A 25994-nucleotide genomic window follows, 5' to 3' on the forward strand; every position below is an offset into this window, starting at 1 on the left:
AGAATAATGTTTTGACGGAGTATGTAGAAATGATTACAATTATGATAATCTCGCGTATCTAATACGACGACGTTACAACGCTGGTGGGTGGAGTCATCGGGAATCCGGCCCCTGTCGGAGGTGACAAAACACCATAAAGCCGATACCGTGGGCCATCTCCGACCGAATTTGAGCATCACCGCGCCGGGCTCCACAGCAGCTCAATTTGACCCTGTACTTTTTCTCTGAAGCGAGCTACTACCAGAGTTTCGGTATCAACTCAGCCTCAATTATAATGTCAATAGTCATGGGTACAGGCAAGAGAATGACAAATGCCACTCCAAAGCATACAAATAAAATGCATATATAAGTCCTCGACGCCCTTCTCCTTGAACCATGAACTCATCATCGTCATCGTTGTTAAAAGCCTTGATATCAGGCTCATCCTAGAAAATGGCTGTCCGATCCCAACTTTTCCCTCCCTCTCCTACCTTCACAGAATCTTCCCTTCCCTCGTTGGGCTCCAGAGTGTACATCATCACTGGCGCAACATCTGGAGTTGGTCTGGAGTTGGCCAAAATCCTCTATTCCCGCTCAGCGATTGTTTACATAGCTGCGCGCAACTACTCCAAGATCGCGTCGGCTATAAAAGAGGTGCAGTCGGCGTTTCCTGATTCGACAGGACGTCTTGAGTCGCTATGTGTTGATCTTTCCGATCTCGCAAGTATCAAGCCTGCAGCTCAGCGATTTCTTGCCAAAGAACCAAGACTCGATGGCCTTGTGCTCAATGCTGGTGTTATGATGCCTCCTGAGGGTAGCAAGACCGAGCATGGGCATGAGTTGCAGATGGGAACGAACTGTTTGGGCGGATATCTACTGTCGCGACTTCTTGAAGAGCTTCTGATAAAGACCACGGTTGTCGCAGACGAGGGAACCGTTCGAGTTGTATGGCTTGCAAGTACTCTTCAGATGGGCACGCCCAAGGGAGGCCTTGTCTGGGACGATGTCAAGAAGGAACCGAAAGTAGTCAAGGACCAAATGGAGAACTACATGATGAGCAAGGCCGGCAATCTTCTCTTAGCCCACGAGACTTCTCAGAGATTGGGATCGCAAGGAATTATATCAGTGGTGAGTTCGCCCCCGTGGGAGTGACAGTGTGATGCTAACGAACGTAGGCTGTCAACCCGGGGTTCTTGAAGACGGAGCTTCAGCGCCATATGCCGGGACCTGTATCTTTCATGATGGTAAGTGTTCATACTACGTCTTGAGCAAATATGCTGACGGTATGTAGGGACTCATGTTTAAAGCGCCCAAATTTGGAGCTTATAGTGAGCTGTTCGGACTGCTATCACCAGATATCACCGCCGATAATAACGGAGCCTTGATCTACCCATGGGGTCGCATCGGATGCATCCCAGATGACATCAAGGTGTCTTTGAAGAACGGACAAGAGGGAGGCACTGGCCTCGCAAAAGCTTTCGCTGACTGGTGCGAGAGAGAAACCCATCAGTACAAGTAGTTGGTAGGCCAGCAAGAAGTATTTGGTTTGGTAGAGTGATTTCCATTTAGATCTAAATAGTTTCGCACGGGTATCATGTCATAATTTATCCCCAACGCCGTTGTACAGAAAGAAATCATAGTGCACTAGTTTTTGTCCTTTTTCTCCCCCGTCCTCCGTTGCTTGCGACTGACCTGGTTTAGTCGTATATCGACCACCACTGGCCGATGGTCCGAAATAAAAACCCCATCTTCATATCGCGAATTAAGCACCGCAAAGGCTTTGAATTCGATACCGGTCGGGTCGTGCACGAATATGTGATCGAGATACATGTCGTCCCATGGAACCGTAGTAAATCCAGTATAAGTATACGATGAATGTCCATAGCGCTTCCCCTGCGGGACAAGACTCTTCACGTCGTTCATGGTTTTGGCGAGGTGCTTGTAAGCCGCACCGCTGGGGGAGGAGTTGAGATCGCCGCCGATAAAGACAGGTATGGTCTCGCCGTCGAGTATAGACCAAGTCTCAGCAAGGTCAGTGAGTTGTTTTGCCGAGTTAGCACGGGCTTTTTTCCCCTTGTGGTCGAAATGTGTACACATGTAGACCATGCGATTACCCGTAGCGGCATGTTGAAAGCGCGCGATAGTGACAATCCTTGGGAACGCGGCATCCCATCCCCTGGAACCGACTTTCTCAGGTGTGCTGCTCAACCAGTATGTTTTCTTTTCCTCAATATTCCAGACAGAAGGACGGTAGAAAATTGGGGAGAATTCATCACTTTGGCCGCCCCTGCGTCCGATACCATAGTAGTCCCACTCGCTTCCCAGATCTTGTTGGATGTCTTGGATTTGCGGATACAATGCTTCTTGCATGCACACAATGGATTCGGGTCTTCCAGAGGTCTCGTAGTTGATCTGGGCTGTTAAGCGTGGACGACGAACGGGCCATAATTCTTCACCCCATTGGGGCTTGTTTGGTGCGAGACGAATGTTGTAAGTGATAAGTCGAACATCAGTGCTTCGAGATAGAGGCGCTGCAGCCACGAATGCAGCGGAAAGTATAAGAGATGTAAACTTCATTTCAGTTTATTGTGATTGTTTGTGGATGATAAGGATAAAAACCATAGGAGGGCTTTTGATCCCCAGTTGCTTTATGATCGGTTTGCTTTTTGGTATGCTTTTGTGGATGCAGGTGACGCAGCTTTGCAGTCGATGTTGTCACTGACAAGTTTCAGCGGTAAGAACCAACACACTGCAACATTTGAAACTGATGCAGATTCTAGTTTCAACATGTTGAATTGGGCCATCGGGGTCGTGGGACCTCTTGTAGGATACCGGCGGGAGGTTCGGGTTCACCCACGAAGAATTCTATGACGATCACTAAGAACGAGCAGCCAGTGAAATCGATAGTGTCTGTAGCCGCTCGCAGCGTCGTACGCAATGGGCATCCGTGGCCCCATGTAAGTGGCGTGCATCCGTCAGGTCCAAGATAAGCTTGGTTGGTTGTTATGCTGATGTCTTGGTATTGGCTGAATCACTAGCGTTGGGTTGCATCTCCCACAACCCGACTAGCACTATCTATCCGATCGACCCTTGTATAATTCTTGCACGGGGCATTTTATTAGGCTCTTGTTTGACGTTGTGTTCGCTGTAAACTACTGACTTATATGTGCTGCGACTCTAGCATTTGCGCTATCACACCGTCTCCTCTCAAGAGTTCCTCGTGGTGTGGTCATGCATGATTCTGTTGGTCCAGTCAACGCTAACAGATAACACACATGGGCCTCGTCAGTGTTGTCTCATGGGCTCACAAATCATTGATAACCCTTGAGCAACAGGAGAATTCTCTTGTTCAGTGCAAACAGCTAACATCGGTATAAATCAGTCCCTGGTAATGAAGCTAACCCAGAAACTCAGCGGTCCAATCGCAACTCATCCTTCACTTCTCATCCAAGTTTGTCCGCAGCTATAAACACAATAAAGTTCACGCTACAAAGAGGGGAACCGAATATGAGTGTAGTGTCAAGCTCGCCCTGGTCCTTGAATGATTATGATGACTGGTACAACAAGAGTTATTCCAATCGCAAATCGATGATTCTTTCGAATTTGCGCCAAGAGACGGGTCGGGAACAAATACCGCAGGACGTGGCAGTTGAGTTTGGCTGGGGATATGTCACAACCACGGCAAGATAATGTAAACTATGGGTATTGATGGCCATGTTAGACTCGGCTATGAGGCTTCTCCAGGCAATGATATGTGGCCATTAGACTTTAGAAACGTCAACAGCGAGGCCAAAGCTTAAAGCAATCAACAGCTCGAATAAGCGCGAGGTCTCCTGAACTCACGGTCAGATCATTAAATCGGACGGAGTTAAGACTTTCATGCAGTCAGCACTTTCTTACCTTACCTCAGGCGGCGATCCTTCGTAATGGGTATTGCACGTTGTTGGGCAAGCGAACGCCCACTTACCGATGTCAGGCCTGCGCTCTCAATCCTGCTGGGTGTATATAGACATGAGCACCAACGAGAGGTTCAGTTTTCTCAAGAAAACAAAAGCCACTGTACTGAACATTCTCATAAGCTTAAAAAGCCCCGTAAGGCGGCTTAAACTTTACCTGCGCCTTTGACCCCTGCTTCTAGGACGCCATTTGTGATGAGACATAGAAGCATTCGAGAGCAGGAACCAGGCTTCACAATAATAAAGCTTTGACACACGATCGCAGGAACAGAGTATTGAATCGTATCTTCGTTGATCCTTCGCGACGATGCAAGGTTCGGTTTTCTATGAGAGGAGTGAACTAGTCTTCAACATATTCATAACCCAACTTCAGGTCAGACTCAACCAGCCTCGCGAAACACTCATGCCGCAAGAGCTCTTGTAAAGGCCCGACTCTCACCACCTTCAACAACCTTAGCCACAGGCGTAAGATATGCATCTTCATGTCCACTCTCGGTCTGCAGGTACCGCACATATGCCTGCGCAACCTTGAACCAGTTCTTCTTCTCAGCAGCGCTCGATCCGCTTCCCTGCCAAACCCAGATAGCTCTCCCACCATCATCAAGCAAAAAGACATCGTCGCTCTCCAGGTCATCATGCAATATCCGTTCAGCTTCCTTGACAAGACCAAAAGAGAGCTGTCCTGATGCGTCGCTGAGTCTGAACAGCTTCTTGGACGCTTTTTCTGCAGTACGGGGAGTGAAGGGTTTCTTGCAGTGGAAGCCTTCGCGGGGTGTTTCGTCATCGCCGCCGAGAAGATCGACAATTCGCCGTGAGCGGGATTCAGTCTGTGCAATAACTTCGACTTCTGAGTGTTTTGCGACAGTCATGTCATGGACGATCTGAGCTGCCTTTGCCTTTTCCATTGGACTGCAATCCTTGCCCTGCCACACCCAGATCTTGTCGCCAACATCCAGCACAAAGACATCTGTGTCATCTAGGCTTGTCCAGGTGGGCTTGATTTCGTGAACAACAACCCCATTGGCGCCAGCGGCTGGGTTCTTAAACACACGCAGCAAGGTGAGCGTCTGCTTTGGTTCCTCCTCTTCTTCCACGTGTCTAAATCCAGACTCAACTCCGCCAGACCGGATAGAAATACGTGGGAACAGTGCTAGAAAGTCGTCCGAAGGTGCTTCTTGAATCTCTCGGTGCTGGGTTGCCGAGCCTTTGAGGAACTCGTCCAATTCGACAGCCTTGTACGCCGCGGTACCTGCTTCATCCTGTGACGTATGCTTTCCCAGCCAAAAGAAGATGTCGTGAATGAGTTTCTCGGTGCCATCATTGCTGCCAATCAGCTCCGAGAATAGTACGATAAAGCTATCGCCATCATAGAACTGACCGTACTTTTCCTTGGGCCAAGGAATGACTTCGAATTGCTCAATGCGCCAGACAAATAGCCCAGGCTCGACGCCAACTTTGCCATCATTCCAAGCTGGCTCCGTAAGCGCTGAATTGTACTTGACTTGATGGTCAATATCGGACCCGATCAGCTCCACGTTGCTATCCTTGATATCGTATTCCTTTGGATGAACGAGGCCTTGATTTGGTGCCATATTTGTTTCGACTTTAGGGTGAATGGGGTACAATACGGTGTAATAATATTGTAATGATAGGTTTTGTCAACAATGTTTTGAAGCGTTTGGAATTCTGAAACAAGCAAAGTCCCTCCCTTGATTGAGATATCCTCTTTATGTGAGATTGCTCCATGCGGGGAGAGCATGTGTCCTGATTGGAGCTCACTTGGCATTTGATGACTGATCAATGAGGCGCTGAATGCGACCTGACGATCTTTTATTATTAGGACATGAAGCAGATACAGGTTTGACAAGCTTGAGTCACAAGTCAAATTTGCCGGATCCTTGTGAATCACATAGACGAATCCACATTCATTAACAGAACGAATAACCAAATAAGTTAAGGACATCGTGATGCCCTGATCGCTCGTATACTTTTGATCTACCAAGTTTATCGAAGATTGTTCACTACACTTCCCACCATTACAGCGACCTCTCGGTCCCAATTCACTTCCGTCTTCGTTCTAGCCTTGGATCCTGTCAATGCGCTGTGTAACTGGGATCCCTTGACGACAGCCTGACGGATTGCGTCTCCAACCGTGTTCTTATTCGTTCGTAGGGTTCTAGCTACGACACCTCCACGATTCATGATATCCTGCACACGTGTAGCAAGACTGCTGGCCATGGTCCTCCAGAAGAATGAGGCAAGGCTTCCTGTCTCAAGGTGTGCGAGAAGGAACTGAAGCAAGCTTGATTGGGTCGGTTGGTTTGAGGTGGGGAGAAGAGGGTGGGCTGGTGGCTTCGTAGTCTCGAGGACAGCCTCAAGGGAGACTACGTTTTGACACTTGGCCATAACATCAGCCAAGGCCTTGTCCAGCGTTGGTAGTTGGCCCAGAGAACGGGCTAATGCCGTAATGCTTGCTTGTAGCGCCGATCGTATATAGGTTTCTAAAGACTGAAGCAGCAGCCTTGGAACCCATTTATCTGGCTTGGAACCGGTGGTTGGTGACAGCAGGTAGAGTGCGGTCAAAGCAGATGCTGTCCGCGCCTTGATCTCTTCAACTTGTGCAAAAGTCGAGGTTGACTGGACAGAGAACTCGCGAATGGTGCGCTCCGCCCGCTCACGGACTGATCGATCAATGGGAGTTATGACTGTATCCTGCAAACTCTTGACAGCGTCCACACGGTTGAGTCCAAAGCCTTCTTCACCAGGAGCTTTGCGATCGAGGACTTCTCGTAGTGAAAGAATTGTGTAAGCACAGCGTACCAGGGCCCGATGGTCCTCCTTGCCAATTCCGTTCTCGAGCTCCGAATGCTGAACCTCAAGCTGCCGACCAAGCTGTAAGCATCGTCCAACCGAGCGACCTAGCTTCAGGGTTTCCCATAGCCTCAAGGCGACAAGTCGGACCTCATCTGCCTCAGCATGTTTATCAATGACCTCCTTCTCAAGCTGGCGGTAGCTGTCGTTCAAGCTCTGGATCTGGCCATCCAATTCACCAACAATGTTTTTGGATGCTTGTGTCTGTTCCTGGGTATAGTTGAGCAATGGGACAGCCGAGCGGGTCGTCAGGACATCGATATGCGAGTCAATCTCTTGAGCATCAAAGAGAACACGAGATAGGGGGGTAGAGAGGTCGAGGGGTGTATCGTTAGGATTATTGGTCGAAACAACGAGCGTATTCGCAAAGGAGGCGGGGGAGAAATCAGGGTCGAGGAAGGTCTCGTAGTCGATGTACGACGGTTCTTCGTCGGCTATGATGTCTTCTGCCATGGTCTATATACACGGATACGATCTCGTTGTTGACTTTCGAGGTTACAACCGTTGGCAGCTGGTGATGTTGGCGCAAGCTTAAAGTGTTCAATTGGCTCTTGGTGGGTGTTCTGGAAGCTTGCTGGCCTTTTCGGGCATCGCTCTCCCGCAGGTACGTACCTTTCACCTGACCATTCTGCATCTCAGGCACTTGAAGCAAGCTCTTTGGCTTGGCGGCTCTGGCGGAGCAGAATGGGTCCATCTCATCGCCGCGGGGATTTAACGTCCTAACCGCCCGTACAGTAGCAGCGGTATTAGCGGGAGAATGTCCTGTGCTTGGCACGGCAACCAATCAAGGCTTGAGGACAGGGCTTGCTACAGTGAGGTCATCACTGCATGGGTGCTAGAAGTGGATTGATTTTGATGGCGGGCAGTGGCATGATGCAGGTGCTTTGAAGGGCTGAATAGGTCAATTCTTGGCGTCTTTTAGTGAGATGTGACTACAAACAATAGTAAAGAGGGTTCAGTATTTTCTTATTATCAATGTTGATTCTCCTCGTCCGTAATCTTCATTTCCCGCGTATTCCGTTTCTAATATCTCAGTATGAGAGAATTTCGACATGCAAAAACGGACCGCTCGGCGTCTCCACCTCCACACCCTCGGAAATACGTACCCAGAAAAAAGATGACTGCCATCCACTCAGCCGCGAGTCTTTTCTCCATCGCAACGGCATGCCCGGCATATCCCATTGCCATCCAATCCGCATCTAACCACCGATATTTTGTTTTTCTTGACCACTTCCCTTCTACTTCTCTCTTCTTCCTTTCTTCATCTCGACGTCGTCGTATCTCTTGTCGGTTGAGATCTTCGTCGATTTGAGCCATGTCCTGATGCGCTCCGTTGTTGAATCGACTCTTTTCTACTGATTGACAACCCTCTCGATTCCTCGAAGGCGAATTGCCCATATATACATACGCAATTGCATCGCGACAATACCACGGCATCTGCTTAAGATTCATCCGAGTCTTCCGCTTGCAGTGTTCTCCTGAATACTCGAAGCGACCGTGATACCCTTCGGTGCGCATTGATAGACGAAATAGCACGCACTCGCCTCAACCTCGACATCGACTGCCCAGCATGAATGGCTTGATAGAGGCCTTTGCCCATATCTCGGCTCGTGCCGTAAACGAATGGCCAGAGGGTGACAAGGGCAACAGCAGTGACACCATTCTCGGCGGCGTCCACTTCAACCTCACCACCCTCAAGTACTTCAACTACACATTCTACAGCAACAACACCATTTCCAATAACTCCAAATGCTACCTGACCTTCGCGCCATATACTCCGGCTTACGTCTTTCCAAACGGTACATGGACCAATGCCACTAAGTGCTATTCCGCGATTGAGAACATCAAGACTCGTGGTTTTGTCGGAATTGGTTTCGCCGTTGCTTTTGGAATTGCTCTCGTTCTCAACCTTACTGTTCTAGCCAAGCATGGAAAACTCTACGTGCCGCGCGATTCGCGCTTCTATCCCATCGGTCGTCGCTGGCAGTGGTACTGGGCCTTGTTCACTGCGGCCGCGGCTCTCATCAGTCTTTTTGTCGGCATTGATATTGATCGATACTATCTTCAGGAACTGCCCATCACTGTCAACGTCTTCTTCTGGTATCTCCTCTGCATGGGTACTGTCGCCATGACATGGGAAGCTGTTCGTCATTGGGGCTCTTGGCAAGAAAGGCAATATGTCGATCCCAATCCGTTCATCTTACGTGACGATGACCGTCGTGCTAAGGTTGAATTCTGGTTGCCGTTGTGGTTTTACCTCTGGCTCTGGCTGAACTTTTTCATGGTTGTTCCACGTAGCTGGAAATTCACCCAACTTCAGCACTCGGAGGAGCAGACATTGGCCAAGGCGGTCCCTGGAGCGACTAATACTCGATTCAAGGTCGGCGCGTTCTGTCTCGTGGTAGCCTGGCTCACTATCATCTTCTCCCTCCATCACTCGATCAAGCACTACAAGCCCCGACACCGTGGTATCGTCAACCGCGCTGTTGGCTTCCTTCAATACATCCCTTTCCGCTTCTGGCTTATCATCCCTCTGTCAGCGGCCACTATCGCGTATCAGGCCTTTATCTCATGGGAGTTTGACTACTCCATCGTCAAGTACAACGGAAACATCCCTGTTATCTACTGTTGGGGCTTCCTGCCAACTCTGCTCATCCTCTACATTCAGTACCTCTACGGCTTGTTCAGCCCTAATGAGGATAAGGACCTTATCCGCAAGAGACGAGAGCGTGGTGAGATGATCAACCGGGAACTTGGCATCGTCAACAAGCCTGCCTGGTGGCACCGTGTCAGGGGTGACCATCTCCTCAGCTTCAAGGACAAGCTTACTCGCAATGTTCACGAGATTGGAGGTGGTAGAGCCACTGGTCGACGTATTGAAGGAGATGCGGAGCGAGACCTGCGTGAGGAGGCTTTAGCTGCTGCCAGAGACGATCAAGATATCGAGATGGGCCACATGCATCGCCCTCTGGACGCTTCCAATAACCCTCGCTCTGATCGGGCTGGCACTGCTTCCATTAGCTCCAATGCCTCGCGAACGTTTGTCCAGCCTTACACTGGTAAGAATGAGCGTCGCCGTCATGAGCGCAACATAGAAGCTGTTGCTGGTATTCTCTTTCCCAACAACCTCGCCGAGGACCGAGCTCGCCGTGAAGCGCAACTTGGACTCGACGGCCCTCCTCCTCCTCCTTATATGGACGGGCATGGTCGTGGTCGATCTTCCGGACGACCCGGATCTACCGGTCGCAGCAATAGCACCGAGACAAACAACTCCATTAATGCTCCTCCCCAGCAAATTAGGAGTATGTTGGATATTTAAGAGACAATGCCTCATGACGCTGTGAGCCTTGATCATTATATGAGATGAAGTTTAGGATTGTTACTTCGCCCTGCATTTTGTCATATTGGGCATGATGAAGCAAAAGAATCTATTACATGAATAGTTGACTACGAATTTGCGGTGTTTTTCATGGGATGCTCTGTCGGTCACTCGCATTATACACCAATGCTATTAGATATGCCTATGTACGAAAACCAATATGTTTAATGATATACATTTAAAACATTCGCTTCTGGGTGCTCTTCTAGTACACGGTGTGACGGACAAAGAGGTTAAACTCCTAGTATGTAGGTTTCATACTTGGAGTGAATGGACTGGGCTTGGCAATACAATACTCATCCTGCAAAGCTTGTCTTCTTAGACATATTCAATGACAATGACGAAGAAACTCCGCCTATTATATTTATCTGCAGCCGTAGGGGCTATAAATGTTCAAACCGCTTAAGACTCTGGAGATGCTTGGATACACCTTTCAAGGCTAACTTGCAAACTTGGAAGAAAAGAAAAGAAAAATTTTTATCTTATCAATTTGACACCTGCTAACTGGCTACGCATTTTCCTAGGTTGTGGTTTACAATTAGATATGTTGGCTGTCAAAATAGGCTACCCTGTAGCAGCACCATGGTTGACACATCACTGGAGATGTCAAAAAAGTTCAAGGTTTATAGCAAATGAATGACCCAATTACTAAATATAAGGCACAGTGGATAACAAGTTACCGCATTGTATCGAAGGAGAAAGCACCCCCACGTGGCAGCTGAAAGTTCTTCCATGTCAACCGCGGGGCAGACCATGTCGAAGCATCAACAGTACGATTTGGCAAGGACCCTGGGGATCGACACTAGAACCATCATGATATCAGCTCTTACTACATCTGGAGTATCAGTAGCTTAGTCTGCAGGACAATCACATGCGGGGATGTTCCCCAGCTGAAGGCGATAAACTACTTAGCGTTGATCGTGGAGCCTCAAAGCAAGGTCTAGATGTGAGTCGTGAGAGTCTATGAAGGGTAGCGTCGAAAGCTCATCATTCACCACTTTGAGCTTCAACACACGGAAAAAGTCACTAGATATGCAGAAGGAATATCGCCTCCGCAAAGGTGCCCTTAAAGAGTCACGGTAGGAAAGTAACCCTTGTGCAACAATACGAATTACTAAAACTCCCCGAATAGCGCTGGGAGGGGCAGTTAGCACGAGTACACCAGGTTCAAAGCACCGAAGGGAACCGAGAAACAGGTCTGATAGAGCAAGATATTGGATATGGCCACAGAATTGAGGAATGAAGGGCCCATCAAACTTGGGCTACACCTCCGCACGATATGCGATAGGGATAGTTAGACTTCAAGGGTTGCACAGGAAGATCGTGAATCGAATCATGAGACTTTGACGTACATACGTACATGCATCCACACACGCGAATGAGAATACCTGCATGAAAGGCCTTTGAGGTGCATGCATTCATGATACTAGCAGCCATGTCTGTTGGGGACAAGTCGGGTTCAGAACCCGACCGTCAAGAGGAAGCCCAACCCACTAGAGTTAGCAGTTTTCAGATCCATGTTCAGCTTCACGATCGCTGGCCTGTTGATCTGAGAATCGAAGGTCAGTTAGTAAGTGAGGCTGAGGCGATGAGAGACATGTCGATGGAAGATCCACCAGAAGCAGTTAAGGCCTTCCGAATTTTGGGTTTGAGTATAAAAGAGCGGTGTAGGATCAAAGGCCCGAACGAGAGAGGTTAAAGACAGGACGAGACAAGTTCAGGACAAGACAGGTAATTGACAAATGTTGTGGACCTCTATCGGGCAATAGTGTTAGCATGGCCACTAGCATGTGGCTTGGAAACAAAGACAATTCAAGACGACACGAAATTGAGGGTCCGCGTGGAAGGTGATGAGACAATCAGAAACTGTCAAAATTCCAGCACACGGCAAAAACATTGAATAGCGAGGTTGGGAAGGATGGAGGGCCCAAGTCAAATTCAAGATATCTCGGCTGGCAACATACTCGACATCGACGACCAGAGTGGATTTTGTTGCAGGTTCAGTCAAGTCGCAGTCCCTTGCTTCACCGGTCGCCCACCTCCCGACCCGTGAGTGATACTCCCCTGCTTCTGGAGGGAGTCGTCACATGGGTGTGGTCGGAATAAGCGGGCGCGGGGCTCAACCGCGTGTCTCCCAAAAAAGAGTCATCAATTGTCGTCGTCAACATTGAGTTGGTGTGCAAGCCAGCATCTGGAGGTTAGGTCTAGGGTGCAAGTGTGACATCCTTTGGGGACTATGTTACTCTGGTGGATAGGTCTGTCGTCAACCTGCGCCGTGCCTTGCATTTGATGGCATGATTGGAGACCAGGCCAGAGGCTAGGACGAGGGCTCGGACAGTAGTCCAGGAACGATAAAGGTACCGTACATATCAAATGAGATGATTTACACTGACTGAGGGATATCGAGTGTTGCTGCGCTACCCTGGCAAGTGTGTAGTATTCGATAATATTGAAAGAGGCGCTTGTTTCCTAGCAACCAGCGGTTGGAAACGATTGAAAGGCGGTAAGCTCGTCTGTGGCTCATCCATTCCTGAAGACCAAGCTTCTGGCGAGTCCCCATGTTCCATGCTATTTCGGGAAGAAAATGTCTCGTACTTGGTGCCTGGAAATAGCATTGGAGGTAAATTCACCCAGAAGCTCGGGGCTTGACAGACGTGCCAAACCTTCAGTATGGCTCGTCATGATGAGCCAGCCGCGATTGAGTTGAAGAAAGAACCCTCAATGTTGATCATCAACACCAAGTGGAGCTGTCAAAGCGACGAGGCGCAAACGGCAGCTGGTTTAGAGGCGGCTGGTTGCGTAGTTTTAGTGTATATGCAGGTCAATTCTCGCATCTCTATCGTGATCCCTGGTACCGATGCGAGAAAACGGTATTAAGCGATGGGATAGAACTGAGGCCGAGGTGTGCAGAAAGGTTCAGAGAGTATCGGCCGGGTTGTCCAATTTTAGACTTGCCCCAGGTACCCGACAACACCGAGACAAGCAATATGGGATCCCATTCGAGATCTGGCGGCTGAAAGAGGAAAACGAAGAAAAGAGGCTGGAAGTCTAATGGTCACCGCCAGTTGACTGGATTGCCACCAATAACCAAGGTACCAATGGAATTGTAGAACAAGATCTCTTCAAACGCTGGTGCCAGAAGCTTTGCCAAATGCCCGATTTCGAGTGCTTGGCATTATGGGCATGATTATCATCCTCATTTCTCAAACCCAAATGAACAAAGAGAATAATAAAGAAGTTCAAGGGATACAGTGGTGCTGCAGCATCTACAGTAAGCCAATCAAGAGATGAAGACGGACAGACAGCGGCTGAAAGGGTTTCTCAGATCATCGGGATGTGTCGATAGCATCCAAAGGAACCCTGAATCATGCAGGACAGTGAGAGTGGGCTGCAGCAATAATCGTAAGCAGTCGAATCAAATGTGACCTGCCCAAATAATACATTGAGACTTGCAGTGGATAGTGCTAGAAGATGCTTCGTTTATTTTCCACCATCTGAATCCAAGCATCAAAGTGCTCATCTTTTTTTTGACTAGCGACATCCCACCTGCTTATCTCTTATCGATAGAGGGTCACAGGACGCACTGATGACGGGAAGGAGGGGGACGTGCATGAGGGATAGACAGAGGGGGTGGGGTAGTTACCGTCTCTAGCTCTAGCGGAGGGGCGAGGGGTTCAACGAGGATGAGACGGGAAGGAGGGGTCGTGTATTCAAGGCAGGTTAGGTTGTAGGTACCTCCTGTCAGGTACTTCCATTCGATTTGAAAGGCTGGAAGGTACCTCTGTTTCCTAGCGGCTCCATCTATAGAGAGAGCTCAGATCAGAAGCACAGCAAAGGCACGAAACGAAACGAAGTGAAGGAACAAAACAACCACGGAGCTGGCCGCTTCGGAAAAAGAGAACCTTCGGGGCTGGAGAACATATCTCAAGGACCCTTCAAGGGATACGCCAACCAACCACCACGAACTCTAGAAACCTTCTCCAGGCCACGCCAAAAGTCAATTTCAACCAGCCGTCCCATCCCCGACGTTTTCCACGCCTCAGGATCACAGCAGATCAAGGCGAGAGAAACGAAGTCGTTTATTGAGCGTATGGTATTACTGGGTTCATGGTTCATACACGTTCCATGGCACAACAGCGTGTTGTATATGTTGTCGCTACAAGAAGAGTACAGGAAGATGCTTGCAAGATCACAGATCGTCATCCATCGGTGGACGACTAGAATCCTTCCATTCGCACATCAGGTGGGCAGCTTGTGAGCCTCGAATTGTAAATGCATTCCTTTCAAGCTGCATGCGCAACGTCCAGCCAGAGCTTGCAGAAACGCAAATGCGAGCCATGTTACTCTCTCCGCACGCCTTGGCTCTGCGTTGTGCGCCTCATTTATGCGAGGAATTGCGGTGCGGGACAGAAACTTGAACTCGCTGTACAGATTCTGTTGCATCGGCTTTGAAAGAGACAATTGGAGCTAGATTTGATGTTGATACAATGCCTTATTTCTGCGCTCCAGCCTCTCGAAGGGTTCATGTGGCTAGTAGAGCTTGGACTGGTTCCTTGGTTAACTATGGGGTGAATAAAGTACCTGGTTCTTGACCACGATCCACTAGGTACGCTAGATCCATCCGCAAACATACACCGCCGTGAGATGCATGCAGGCAAACACTTTGGAGGCACCTGCTAAAGTAGCTCGCAGTTGTTGTTCGACCTGCATCGAGAGGACCAGTGTGCTGGCAGTTGACCCTCAGTGCGTCATACGAGGTCAGCATTGAGTTTGTCCTGACTTGTACGGCATCTTCGGAATCAGTGGCCAGCCTCTTCCTCATGCTGCGAACTATCAAATGCCAGTCCAAACTCCACAACAACCGTTACCTGCTACCGAGATACACCAATGTGTATTCTGATTTGCGACATTTCACGTCATTGCTTGCGCCCAACGGCGCCAGTGCGATGGATGGATCTCGTGGATGGGGCAAGTGGTTGACCTTTCATAATGGAGCCATCAAAGCAACGGTACCTTCCAATTTATCAGACCGCGATATTGGAAGCGAATAACGACACCGCAAAGACATATTCAACATCGGGAGAGATGGGCTTTATTTGAAAGGGTTGCATTGTGCTTGGATGTAGCTTGCCTCCCCGCACGATGTTCATCATCGACCTGAATCTCAAGCCCACCGACCTACGGGATCCAGGCACCATTATTCCCCTGCCCACCTATCATCAAGCTGAAGGGAAAGCAACTGTGTGTTGGCGTTAGGGACGCGGCGAGGGGTCTGTATCAGATTAGATCGCATGGGGTAAGCTGGCTGCATCCAGATGACCTGTATCTGCACCGACTGGGAGACGATGAACAATCCTTTGTTGCCTCCCAGTCTGCTCGACATCGCTTATTGAAATCATGTTCCTAGGTGTGCTGCTGCAAGCATGTCCACGGTAACAAAGAATAAGATTTGGACTCCATTTGAGCAGTGGTGAAAGCCGGAATCGTGTTGTCGTTGCAACAAATTTGTGGACTTGCACGGAGCAAGTTCAACGCCAAGCCCCCGACACGGCCCCTTGCGGCTGGTCGGCCAGGGACGGCTTCGCTTCGAGTCAAACAAGCACAGGTTTTTGGTTCACCATGCAGCTGGCGCGAGGTTTATTTTTACCATCGCACAGCGACAGATTTGGGGTCCCTGTGGGTGAAAACCATCAAAGCGCCGTCTCCAACGCTCATTGACATGGGCCTTGATCCACCCAAGGCTGAGAACCCAACCCCTCGCATGCATGCTGGCCCCTACTGGGTTGACGATATCGCGAATCCTGCAAGTTGGTTTGTGTCCTGATCCATCCAGAGCATGAGCAGAGACTGGCCCGCCCATAGGCTTTGACCATGTGCTTATACTAATGATTGAAGCTACGTTTAGGATCCGCTTCACTGGTATTAGGAAAGTTTGTAAAATATGACTATTCATCTAAGCGGTCGAGAAACAACGCACCGAAAGGCTAGGTGCTTTTCAGTGTCCATATCATCCTTGGGCTGGTCAGCTTGCTTTACCACTAGCTTGCTGCTCGTTGGTTGATCAAGCTGCAGCGCTTGCAGGGTTATACCTCGCATGGGTCATATCAGGTACATGCTGGCGCTATGTACCTGGCCCGCCCCCTGCTCAGCAGTGCAGGTGACCTGTACCTGACGGCTCTGACTGGCATGAGTTGCTGTTCAATGTGCCCTCAAGATAGAATTATTCAGCAAGGTGTTGTGCAACTACAATCAGTGCGCATGTTGCTTGATGCATCTGCTTGGAATTGGGCCCGCGCGCCTGGATACTACGGATAATGAAATCGTTCTGACTTGCTGCAATCCCACCCACCCACCTCACATATAGGTTATCGTGCCCAATAGTCACCGCTCAGGAATACGGATACTCCCAAGCAGCATCCATCGACTCATCCTGCAACCCGCCCCCCACCAAAGCCGGCGGTGCCTTGTCCTGTCAGGGTTTCCACGAGACGAGACGAGCTGTAATCGGTCGCAAACTGGCAAAGCGGAGAATTGTGTTGGCGCCGTTTGAACCGAGACCAGAGCTCCGCGCACAGCGAAACTCAACACCCACGACCATCCAGTGCCAGGCTCGATTTACAGCCAGCTGGGGAACCCTAGAGAATTAGGTTCTTGTCGGACTTTCCACCTACGGTGATCCAGGTCAATGAGCATGACAACAGTGAGCACGACTGCGTGAGGTGGCTGACCCCTAGATTGATTGGTCGGGCAACGCAACTAACAAAGACTCCGTCTTAGTGCAAGGGAAACAAGAAGAGTTGGGCGACTCCATCCTGCCTCCATGCATCCATCCCGGATCCGGACTCCACAGACAATCGACTTGGGGCGGAAAAGCAACCATAGACATACATCATCGCCACGCTTGCCCCTGCGGCCCTGCCACTTTTTCCCTCTGTGCCCCTGTCTCGACTCACCTTGTTGCGACTGTCAACCTTTTTTTCTCTTTTGCGTCACGCACGTTTTGGTTCACGTTGTTACTGCAGTCTTTGTATGCAAGCAACGCACATACAGTTTCAACTTTGACTTTTTCGGTTATCCCTTGATCACTTCAAGTTGCAACCACAAAGGATAGCCCTGATAGTGACGAATTATTCCATTGAGTGAGTTTGACTGCATCGCTTTTGTAGTTGTCGCTCATAAAATTATATCAACTCACCTCAGTCTGGTCTGTGTCACTCTGCGGATCTAGGCCCTGACCTTGGCTGGCTTGCATCACCACTACGCACGCCTCCCTCCCCGCCGGCATTTCTACGTACGCTCTAAGGCGGGCCTTAGTTAGCAGGTCGTGGGTACTGTAGGAGCCTGAGAACGCCTCTACTCATTCTCTTACAACCCTCACACACACTCCCTGTTTCTCCATCCTCATTGTCTCTCCTCTTAAACCCCTTACATCTATCCCTTTATCCCGTTGGGATCCGCACTCTGCCTTGACTTGTATATGTTCCGTTTTGTGTGTGCGTGTCTTGTTGCATCCCAACTCCCCGGACTATTACTTCTTATCTCCATATCCCCCATCGTCGGAAGGGTTTCGTCTACTACAGGGTTGCCTGTGGCCTTCATCACCCGCCTCGCGATTTCTGCTAAGTCCTTTGGCCGTCTCGCTTTTTTTCGGCCTCAGTAAGATTGTCGGGGTGCCTCCAAGTGCAAACATTGCAGTCCCGATAGCGCATATAGCGGTGCATAACGATTATCCGACCGAATTCTCGTCGTACCTGTGTGACCAGGACGTTGCACCCTCCGGGCATCTTTCTCGCCCTTTCCCGAGAGGTGGCCCCGCGCAACGGTAATAGCGTCACTGATATCGATAATATTGTTGCCAGTATCGAATTCGAGTTTTTGTCGCCATGGCGGCCGCTTTTCGACCAGTGAATTCTCCGCTGGCCATAACGGTCTCCCGCGAAGACGTCATGGCTTCATCGACCGCAACTCCTCGACCCAACACAGCCCCTCATACACACTCACAAATACCTGCCGACGACGGTGCGACTCCGACAAGGGCAACTTTCAACTTGGCTAGCCAGAAGCCTTTGCCATCGAGTCCTTTCCCCCAAGGGATACAGATACCTGAACAACCACCGAAACCGAAGATGCCCCGGCGTCACGACTCACGGCATTCGAACAAGTCAGGAGACTCGGGAGACGTAGATATGGACGACTCCGATGGAGAGACTGGCACCATTGAGGATGGCGCTGGATCTGACGACGAAAGTGTTGGAGCAGACGGACCCAGATCAAGCAAGAAGAAGAAGTCGCAGCGCTTTTACTGCACTGACTATCCTCCTTGTAACTTGAGCTTTACGCGGAGCGAGCATCTTGCCCGGCATATCAGGTTTGTGGTTTTCCTTTGTCCTCCGATTCGTCTTGGTTCGTCGTAATGCTGACTGATATCAACAGAAAGCATACAGGGGAACGTCCATTTCAGTGCCACTGCTCTCGCCGCTTTTCAAGACTCGATAATTTGAGGCAACACGCACAGACAGTTCATGTCAACGAGAACATTCCTATGGACTCACTAGCTGCAACTGGTTCCCGGTTTCAGCGGCAGATGCGGCCCGATCGAATCAGGCAAGCAGGTAATCGAGCAAGAGCATCGACAGGTGGTAGTGCCGGCGGTCCTCAACGAGGACATTCCAAATCGCTCTCTACCTCGAGTATCACCAGTGTCAGCTCTGTCGGCTCGGCTTACAGCGTTCAAGATGCAAGAAGGCGACCGCCTCCATTAGTGATGGCAGACCCTCGTTCACGATTGTCTTTGGAGTCGTACCGGAGTGCTATGGATGGCTCTTACCCTCACTACCGACCTGCTTCTCCTAGTGATTTCGGAACACCAACTTCATCCACCTTCTCGACTGGGCAGAGTAGCCCTAGATGGGGACCAGGCGTATCTTCCCCAGCAACGTCTCACTCACGTTCTCACAGCATGTATACGTCGGGAAGTCGAACACCAAGCCGCCGTTTGAGTGTTCCAGGGAATTCATTTCAGTCCCCTGGAGCACCAGGGGGAAGACCGATGATGTTTGGGCCTGGTCCTGCCAATGCTTCGAATGTGGGTGCTCTCCCGCCAACCAGTAACGGCATCCCTCCATCCCCAACTCCCTCATCGACTTCTCAATGGTCGCGAAGGGAGTCAATATCAGAGAGTGATTGGCGCCGAAGAACATGGCATCCAGACAGCCGCAATATCAATGGGAACCCCAGTCAGCTAAGCTCCGTTGTGAATCAGTCATCTGTCCGTCCGAACCCACCACCGCCGATCGCGAACCCTTCCACTTCTCAGTCGTCCTTCCGCCTGCCCGGCATCGAGTCGTTCGACCCTCTCCCTCCTGCCACCCCACCAAGGAGACAGCCTTCGCCCATGATGGTCGACCAAGAGCCTCGGATTCGAGCCTCTTATCAACCCCACCTCCCCGAAACTCCGATGCAGGACGAGAGACGAAACCTGAACTTGTACGATGCGAGCCTTCAGAGAGGCCTCAACCGCCTTGACATCAACCACAGTACGCCGCCTCGCGATAGCGCGGGTAGCTGGGCCTCCGAAGCAAACAAGGCTGTTCAGGCCCAAGCTGAGCATGTGCGACTCAATCCTCCTACTGTCCGGTTCGAGGAGCGGCCTCCGGTGTACCAGGGCCCCAAACCTCCATCTACCTCTGCCCCGCGATCTCTCCATCAACACACAGTGTCGGCCCCATCCATTACAACTTCGAGAGAAAACAAGCGCCGTGGGTGGTACAATGGGCCTGTTTCTGTTCATAGAGATACCCGATCCCCCCAGGAGCAGCAAGATCCACGGCTGGCTCATGTGGATAGAATGGTGCATCCGAACTTTACTGGCTTCAGTGGATTTCCCGTCAAAGAAGCACCACCACATCCTCAATATCAGCAATCACAACAACTACCCCCACAAGCTCAGCAGCATCCACAGCATCCACAGTATCCGCAGTATCCGCAGCAGCAGCAGCAGCAGCAGCAGCAACAACAACAACAACAACAACAACAACAACAACAACAACAACAACAACAACAACAACAACAACAACAACAACAACAACAACAACAACAACAACAACAACATCATCAACAGACCCAACAGCAACAGCAACAGCAGGGACGACCTGGCAGCAACGGCTCTCTGGGTCGTCTTGAGGCATTGGTTGCTGTTGCGACGAGCGAAGGATCTACTGCTGCAGCATACTAAGATGCCTCATTCACCCCGTCGTTTTGAGACGACAATAATTTGACGATTTATGACCTATTCCCTTGAACCGACTTGTTTTTCCCTCTATACCCGGCAGCGGAGACGACGCACGTTGCGGGCATGATCCTTTGCATGATACACGACCATGGAATTATGGAATTTTCTTTATCTCTTTTGGTACAACAACATCCCTACTCTGAATCAACCTAGTTCTGGGTTCAAATGACAGCATTTAACGATATCCCACCGGCATTGGTATCTGACTCAAAGGACCGACATTCGCCCCAACATTCTGAAACGTCTGGCCCCTGGGAGTTTGCGAGACAAGCTGAGCTTGTCAAATGTTTTTCTCTAGCCGCTTTTCCTATTGTTTTTACTGAGGGTGTCCTTGGCTTACTTCTTCCCTAAACTGGAGCATGGCCTGTCACGGTGAAGCAGGACGTCATCCGTTGGCGCGATACCCTGACTTTGTTTGCATGAAGCGACTTCAGTACATGATTTGGCAGTATATGAATATTTCCGACCTGTCGGTACATCTTGCGATAACGGCAGGGTTGGTTTTGTCGAACATCGTTGCGTCATTGTTGGAATTCTCGGGGCTAGACTCTGGTGATGGATGTTGGGAGACGTGTTGGTCACGTTTGACGCTTGTGTTGTGGGGTTGGAGGATGGGTTTGAATTTGATACCCTGTGATTTGAGCGGTTTCTTGGTTCTTGCTTCTGCTGGCGTTTGTTGGGATGCTTGGTTTAGACATGTGTCTCAGGATTCTCATGACCTTTTCTTTTATCAGGGAAGCAGTTGGTTTGGCAATGGAGTCGCGGCTCTGTTTACAGATTGATGAGGAGGAGGCCTGGTGTGTGTTTCTTGACGTTCATGATGATATCTATAGTTTTATACAGCGGTGAGATTGCTCAGACGTAGAGCTGAGCTGTAATGCAAACTGAGTTTAAGCTTGATCTCGAAGTGTTTATATATTCAAGTTGCATATGTGACCATAACTCAGAATATCCGCCACGATATAAGGTAGACATCAGTGGGGATTATAAGTCAGGGGATTTATATCCGGCGTCAGTATTACATGTACCAGCGAAAAGGTCGATCACTACCAGGCCGGTGACTGACTCAAATGGATCTTAATAAAGCTCACATTCGCTTGCCAAAAGCCCCGGAGCCAAGTAGGGCAGATGTGACGTAGCATATACATCATATATAGACGAAATGTCGTCGAGTTTACAGGGCATGGAAAAGCAAATTAAATCAGTACATAATAACAATTCGCCTCTTCATTTGTCCAGTCACGCATGGTTGAATTTTTGATTGATCCATTCAAGATGCCTGTCGTTGATTGTTGAGAGCTCCAACTTCTCGCATCATTCGCAACTCATACTCGCTTCGTCACCCCCAAGCTTCCCATTTCTTCTGAGGATAAATATGGATGATATTCCAGCGTCGTCGTCGTCGTCTTCTTCTGCAGGCCGATTGAGGACTCTTCTTCCAGGCCCAACTCGAGAAGGAGTCTCACCAAGACCTCCACCCAAGTTGAACATACCCAAGAGAATCTCTGTCAAGACTGCATGCCAAGCTTGCAGACAACGCAAAGCCAAGGTCGTAGGAGTTTCTGTGGTAAAGACAGGTATCGTACTGACTTTTGTAGTGTAATGGCCAAAGGCCGAGGTGCTCTGGCTGCATCACTGCTGGCCGAGAATGTCACTATGCCAGCAACCCCTACGAAGCCGAGGCCGCAGCAATGAAACGGAAACACGATGAACTGAAAGAACGAATGGTTGATCACGAGAGTCTTTACTCTTCGCTGAAGAACAAAGAGCCTCATGAAACAGACGAGATATTGCGGAGAATACGAGCCGGAAAAGACGTCAAAAGTGTTACTGAGGACCTTCAAGGCGGGGGTTTGGCCACTCCTACGTCTCGACAACAGGCACATCCTCTTCTACGAAACGATAGCGCCAATACTTCAAACAGTGCTACAACTTCTGGAAGTGCCAGCTCACCAACCTTCTCAGCAGCACGCATGAACCTTTCCCAACCCCAACAGCAGACAAGGGCCAGACTCGCAGCTTCGTGAGTACACCACAAAGACCCCAAACCTCTGTCTAATCTTTCCCAGAAATGACCAACCTGGCAACGCGTTTGAAGAACCCTGGCGAGAACCCCAGCGCAGAGCCTCCGAAGACTCTACAACCATTGATCTGCAAGGACATATACTCCCTCTTTCGCGATGGACGAGCGTCATACAAGACGACAAATTTCTAAGTCACTTGCTGCTACTGTTTTGGACTTGGGATACAGCATGTAACCGTATTATCGACCGAACTATCTTCGAAGACGATCTAAAGAACCTCGACCCTACGACATCAGGCGCACCCTCAGAACTACGATTCTGCTCACCATTTCTCGTAAATGCCATTTTGGCCGTTAGTTGCGTATGTAGGCTTTACCAACCTCTTTCAGAGTCCCTCCTGACTGAAACCACGAATATAGCTTTACACGACAAACCCGATCACATTCAGCATGCCAGACGAACTAAGCACCCGAGGACAGATATTTGCCCAAGAAGCCATCCGATGTCTGAAGCAAGAAGACACACGGCCTTCATTGCCGCTGGCACAAGGTCTAGCGCTTATGTATGTGTATGAAGCCGCTCTAGGCGACGGAGAAACGGCACTGGAGTTCCACAGTCTCATGCAATCGCGGTACATGGCGCTAAGACTTGATGATATATATCGTTCTACGGATACTGCTATTGCCGGTTCGAGACAGAGAGCTGAAGCACACGCTTTGTCTTGGATACAATGGGGTTTCTACGTCTGGGACTGGTAAGTAATGTGCTCGTGTTGAACCAATTTCACTGACACATGTGGCCCAGGAAACCAATGCACGGTCTATGTCGCCGTCTCGTTATCAAGAAGCCCGCACGAGCCAAAACATGGCAAGAAGAAAACTCGCCGCTGAATAGAACCGAGAATCCAGAGTATTGGTGGTTCTCGTATCCTGTTTCCGTAGCGCCTCAGCGGTCGATGAAGCGTGAGATATTTGAGGCCGAATGTAACTTTACAGAAATTACAGAGCAGGTTCTCGAGTTCCTTATTCCCTTGGAGCAGGGAGTTTCACCGTCTCAGAATTCAGGACGTGCTGTAGAGTTGTACTCTAAAATCATGGAGTGGAAGTTCTCCTTGCCCGAAGAGCTAAGGGCTGAGAATGCAGTTCTACCTTCTGCTGTACTACTACAGTAAGTCTTATACAAGATGAAGCAGAGGATTCTTGGTAACCAATATATATCCAGTCTCAGCGCGGACCTTGTAGTAGTCAGCGTTCTTCAACCCTTCGACGACGTCCCCAAATCCGTCTTCGGCCCCTTTCATCCACGCCTGACATCCTACGCCCACGCAACAAACGCTATGTCAACGATCTGGCACTTTCGAGCTCTATACACTATCCGTAGCGAACACTGGCTTATACAAGCATGTTCCGTCTGCGCCTTCAAAGTCCTGTTCGCCATTGAAGAGAGCCCCATCCAACTCGAAACATTTATAAAAGCGTGTCGAGCACTCATAGAGCTTCGAGAAGCGTTTCCGGTGGCGGAGGAGGTTATATACTCCATTGAGTCTGTGATAAAGAATAAGAAGGTCAATTTGCCTTCGTATGCGAGGGAGTATATGCCTAACGGTGCTGGAGAAGGCGTTGGGGACTTGAAGGGTGTCAAGGTTAGGGATCACAGTGTTATTGTTGAAAAGGCTAATTCGGATGAGAGTGAGGATCGTTTGACCATGACAGGCCTGCTTTCGACGCTGGCTCCTAGCGAGACGGGACTGTATTAGATCATGTAAACCAGTTATACATATGTATATCTAGATAAACGGGTTGGCGTTACTACGCGGCCAAGGCGCGGCAGCGCGCAGACGTGTGTTATTGGGTATATATATCTTATGATACATTATACAATAATGAGAAGTCTAATTTGCAAGGATCTTCACGAAGCTGAAATACCTCAAACCTCCAGGCAAGCTCAGATTGTCTGATATAGTCTTGGTAACTCCGTGTACCTTTCTGACCCAACATGTCCCTTGGTGCAATTAATGGTATAATAGGTCCTCAGCCCGGTCGATATCACGCTTCTCATTGCCTGCGTCATATTGGCAATGCTGAAGCTCCATAGCCTCTCAGATGACATCAGGTAAGGGAACAGCATTGGGGCTCGTATAATAACCCGGGTACCAAAAGTCGCTGGGGGGCAGAAATTTCCTTGACTTGTTCGTTTGAAACTAGGAGTATGCGTCAGTATCCTCCATATCACTATAGTATACCGCGGTTATTGTGGTTGGGATCTTACCTCTATGATGCAGAGGCAGCACCAGTCGCTGAAGGTCTTGACTTTGGTGAGGCGTTCGCCGGTCATAGAACTCAGAGTAAAGGTATCCGCCTCAGTACAGGACACATGCTCAATAATATATGCGTAGTAAGACGCTATCAGTTCCTCCTTTACCGATTCAGGTTCAAGAAATGTACTTCTCTCCATTGTGATATACCTTAGAACGTAAAGCCCACCGTCAACGGCAGTACCACGCTTACATGACGCCCCAGTCCCAGAGTCAGGTCTATACCTGGGGTCATGTAGCCTGGAAGGAGCCTTTGCCCAGCAAGTCTGAACTCCAGGCTTTAAAAGTGAGGATTCGAAGAAAGACTTTGTGGTGACCCGCGACACATTGGTGCGGTGCTTCTATGGACCTTGAGTTTGTGCAGCTGGTCTGATATCTTGAATATCTCTTCGATTCTCCAGATAGCCCTCGTCATTTGATTTCCCACAGTATCATGGAACTGCTCCTATCATCTGGTGGTGAGCCTCCCTTGGTCCTATTCGAAGCACCAAGGAAAGTCACGCCTTGGTCAGACCCGAGAACATCAGCATTCAGGGGGGAACTCGACCAAGTCGCAGTAAAATGACGCTACCTGAAGGTCTATTACTTCATTCGTGTTCATATATGGAAAGATTTGACATCTCAACTCTTCTGGCAGCTTGCTGAACGGATCCTGCCAGTTTGAAGCTATGCTTGTTGGCTCGCCGACCTCATAATCCACATCCGATCTCTGGAATTATCAAATACTCATTGTGCCATGGGTCAAGATAAATAAGTAAAAACTGACATGGAATAGCATTGTCAAAGCGGAGCTGATACTCCTTTACAAATCAGAGGTAGTGAAGTTTGTTACTGTGTTACTGGCGAACTTGAGGATAACTTCGTTCACATCATGATACATAATCATGTATCGTTTACCTATTTGAAAGTTTGAATGGCATTCTCGTAAATTGTAAGTTCTCTCATCCTGGGCACAATGAACACAGAAGTTGGAAGTTTGGGCCATTCCATGAGCATTGTATCGATACGGGAGTTCATACGATACTTATCGTCGGTCACACATGAACCACTCCCATCAATAGACTTGTCTGGCTTCTAACTCATTATCATTGACATGTGCGATAGCTAACATATGAACGCTAAGAACTGTGTCCCTTGTGCGCATCTCCACGCTGTCCTCCCATTTTCTGTATACTAGCCT

General features: G+C 49.4%; 9 protein-coding genes across 9 annotated transcripts; 5 read left to right on the top strand and 4 right to left on the bottom strand.

Moving 5' to 3' along the window:
- Positions 1-70: 70 nt before the first annotated feature.
- On the top strand, positions 71-1498 carry BKA55DRAFT_662986 (uncharacterized protein; the record flags this gene model as incomplete). Its single annotated transcript, XM_046197644.1, has 3 exons — positions 71-1107; positions 1155-1223; positions 1271-1498. Exons 1-3 carry the CDS (start codon positions 433-435, stop codon positions 1496-1498), a joined length of 972 nt encoding a protein of 323 aa, XP_046049734.1. The 5' UTR covers positions 71-432.
- Positions 1499-1623: 125 nt separating this feature from the next.
- On the bottom strand, positions 1624-2556 carry BKA55DRAFT_509807 (Endonuclease/exonuclease/phosphatase; the record flags this gene model as incomplete). Its single annotated transcript, XM_046187546.1, has 1 exon — positions 1624-2556. One exon carries the CDS (start codon positions 2554-2556, stop codon positions 1624-1626), a length of 933 nt encoding a protein of 310 aa, XP_046049735.1.
- Positions 2557-4336: 1780 nt separating this feature from the next.
- Positions 4337-5527, bottom strand: BKA55DRAFT_509746 (uncharacterized protein; the record flags this gene model as incomplete). The annotated part of the gene is made up of 1 exon (XM_046187543.1): positions 4337-5527. The coding sequence occupies one exon, from the start codon at positions 5525-5527 to the stop codon at positions 4337-4339; it is 1191 nt and encodes a 396-aa protein (XP_046049736.1).
- A 412-nt stretch (positions 5528-5939) lies between these two features.
- Positions 5940-7259, bottom strand: BKA55DRAFT_511177 (Golgi transport complex subunit 5-domain-containing protein; the record flags this gene model as incomplete). Its single annotated transcript, XM_046187678.1, has 1 exon — positions 5940-7259. One exon carries the CDS (start codon positions 7257-7259, stop codon positions 5940-5942), a length of 1320 nt encoding a protein of 439 aa, XP_046049737.1.
- A 1117-nt stretch (positions 7260-8376) lies between these two features.
- BKA55DRAFT_538362 (uncharacterized protein) lies at positions 8377-10125 on the top strand (the record flags this gene model as incomplete). Its single annotated transcript, XM_046190027.1, has 1 exon — positions 8377-10125. One exon carries the CDS (start codon positions 8377-8379, stop codon positions 10123-10125), a length of 1749 nt encoding a protein of 582 aa, XP_046049738.1.
- A 5202-nt stretch (positions 10126-15327) lies between these two features.
- BKA55DRAFT_538364 (uncharacterized protein) lies at positions 15328-16832 on the top strand (the record flags this gene model as incomplete). Its single annotated transcript, XM_046190028.1, has 5 exons — positions 15328-15426; positions 15593-15617; positions 15654-15992; positions 16144-16293; positions 16567-16832. The coding sequence occupies 5 exons, from the start codon at positions 15328-15330 to the stop codon at positions 16830-16832; spliced, it is 879 nt and encodes a 292-aa protein (XP_046049739.1).
- Positions 16833-18068: 1236 nt separating this feature from the next.
- BKA55DRAFT_511165 (uncharacterized protein) lies at positions 18069-20419 on the top strand (the record flags this gene model as incomplete). The annotated part of the gene is made up of 3 exons (XM_046187675.1): positions 18069-18553; positions 18619-20071; positions 20189-20419. 3 exons carry the CDS (start codon positions 18069-18071, stop codon positions 20417-20419), a joined length of 2169 nt encoding a protein of 722 aa, XP_046049740.1.
- A 1256-nt stretch (positions 20420-21675) lies between these two features.
- Positions 21676-24403, top strand: BKA55DRAFT_565786 (uncharacterized protein). Its single transcript, XM_046192548.1, has 6 exons — positions 21676-22025; positions 22075-22499; positions 22546-22861; positions 22920-23254; positions 23305-23667; positions 23722-24403. The coding sequence occupies exons 1-6, from the start codon at positions 21852-21854 to the stop codon at positions 24254-24256; spliced, it is 2148 nt and encodes a 715-aa protein (XP_046049741.1). The 5' UTR covers positions 21676-21851; the 3' UTR covers positions 24257-24403.
- Positions 24404-24598: 195 nt separating this feature from the next.
- BKA55DRAFT_688989 (uncharacterized protein) lies at positions 24599-24954 on the bottom strand (the record flags this gene model as incomplete). Its single annotated transcript, XM_046199293.1, has 2 exons — positions 24599-24700; positions 24769-24954. 2 exons carry the CDS (start codon positions 24952-24954, stop codon positions 24599-24601), a joined length of 288 nt encoding a protein of 95 aa, XP_046049742.1.
- Between the last annotated feature and the right edge of the window lie 1040 nt (positions 24955-25994).

The sequence above is a fragment of the Fusarium redolens genome (genome assembly GCF_020744475.1).
Source record: "Fusarium redolens strain MPI-CAGE-AT-0023 chromosome Unknown BKA55scaffold_7, whole genome shotgun sequence".
Taxonomy (NCBI): Eukaryota; Fungi; Ascomycota; class Sordariomycetes; order Hypocreales; family Nectriaceae; genus Fusarium; species Fusarium redolens.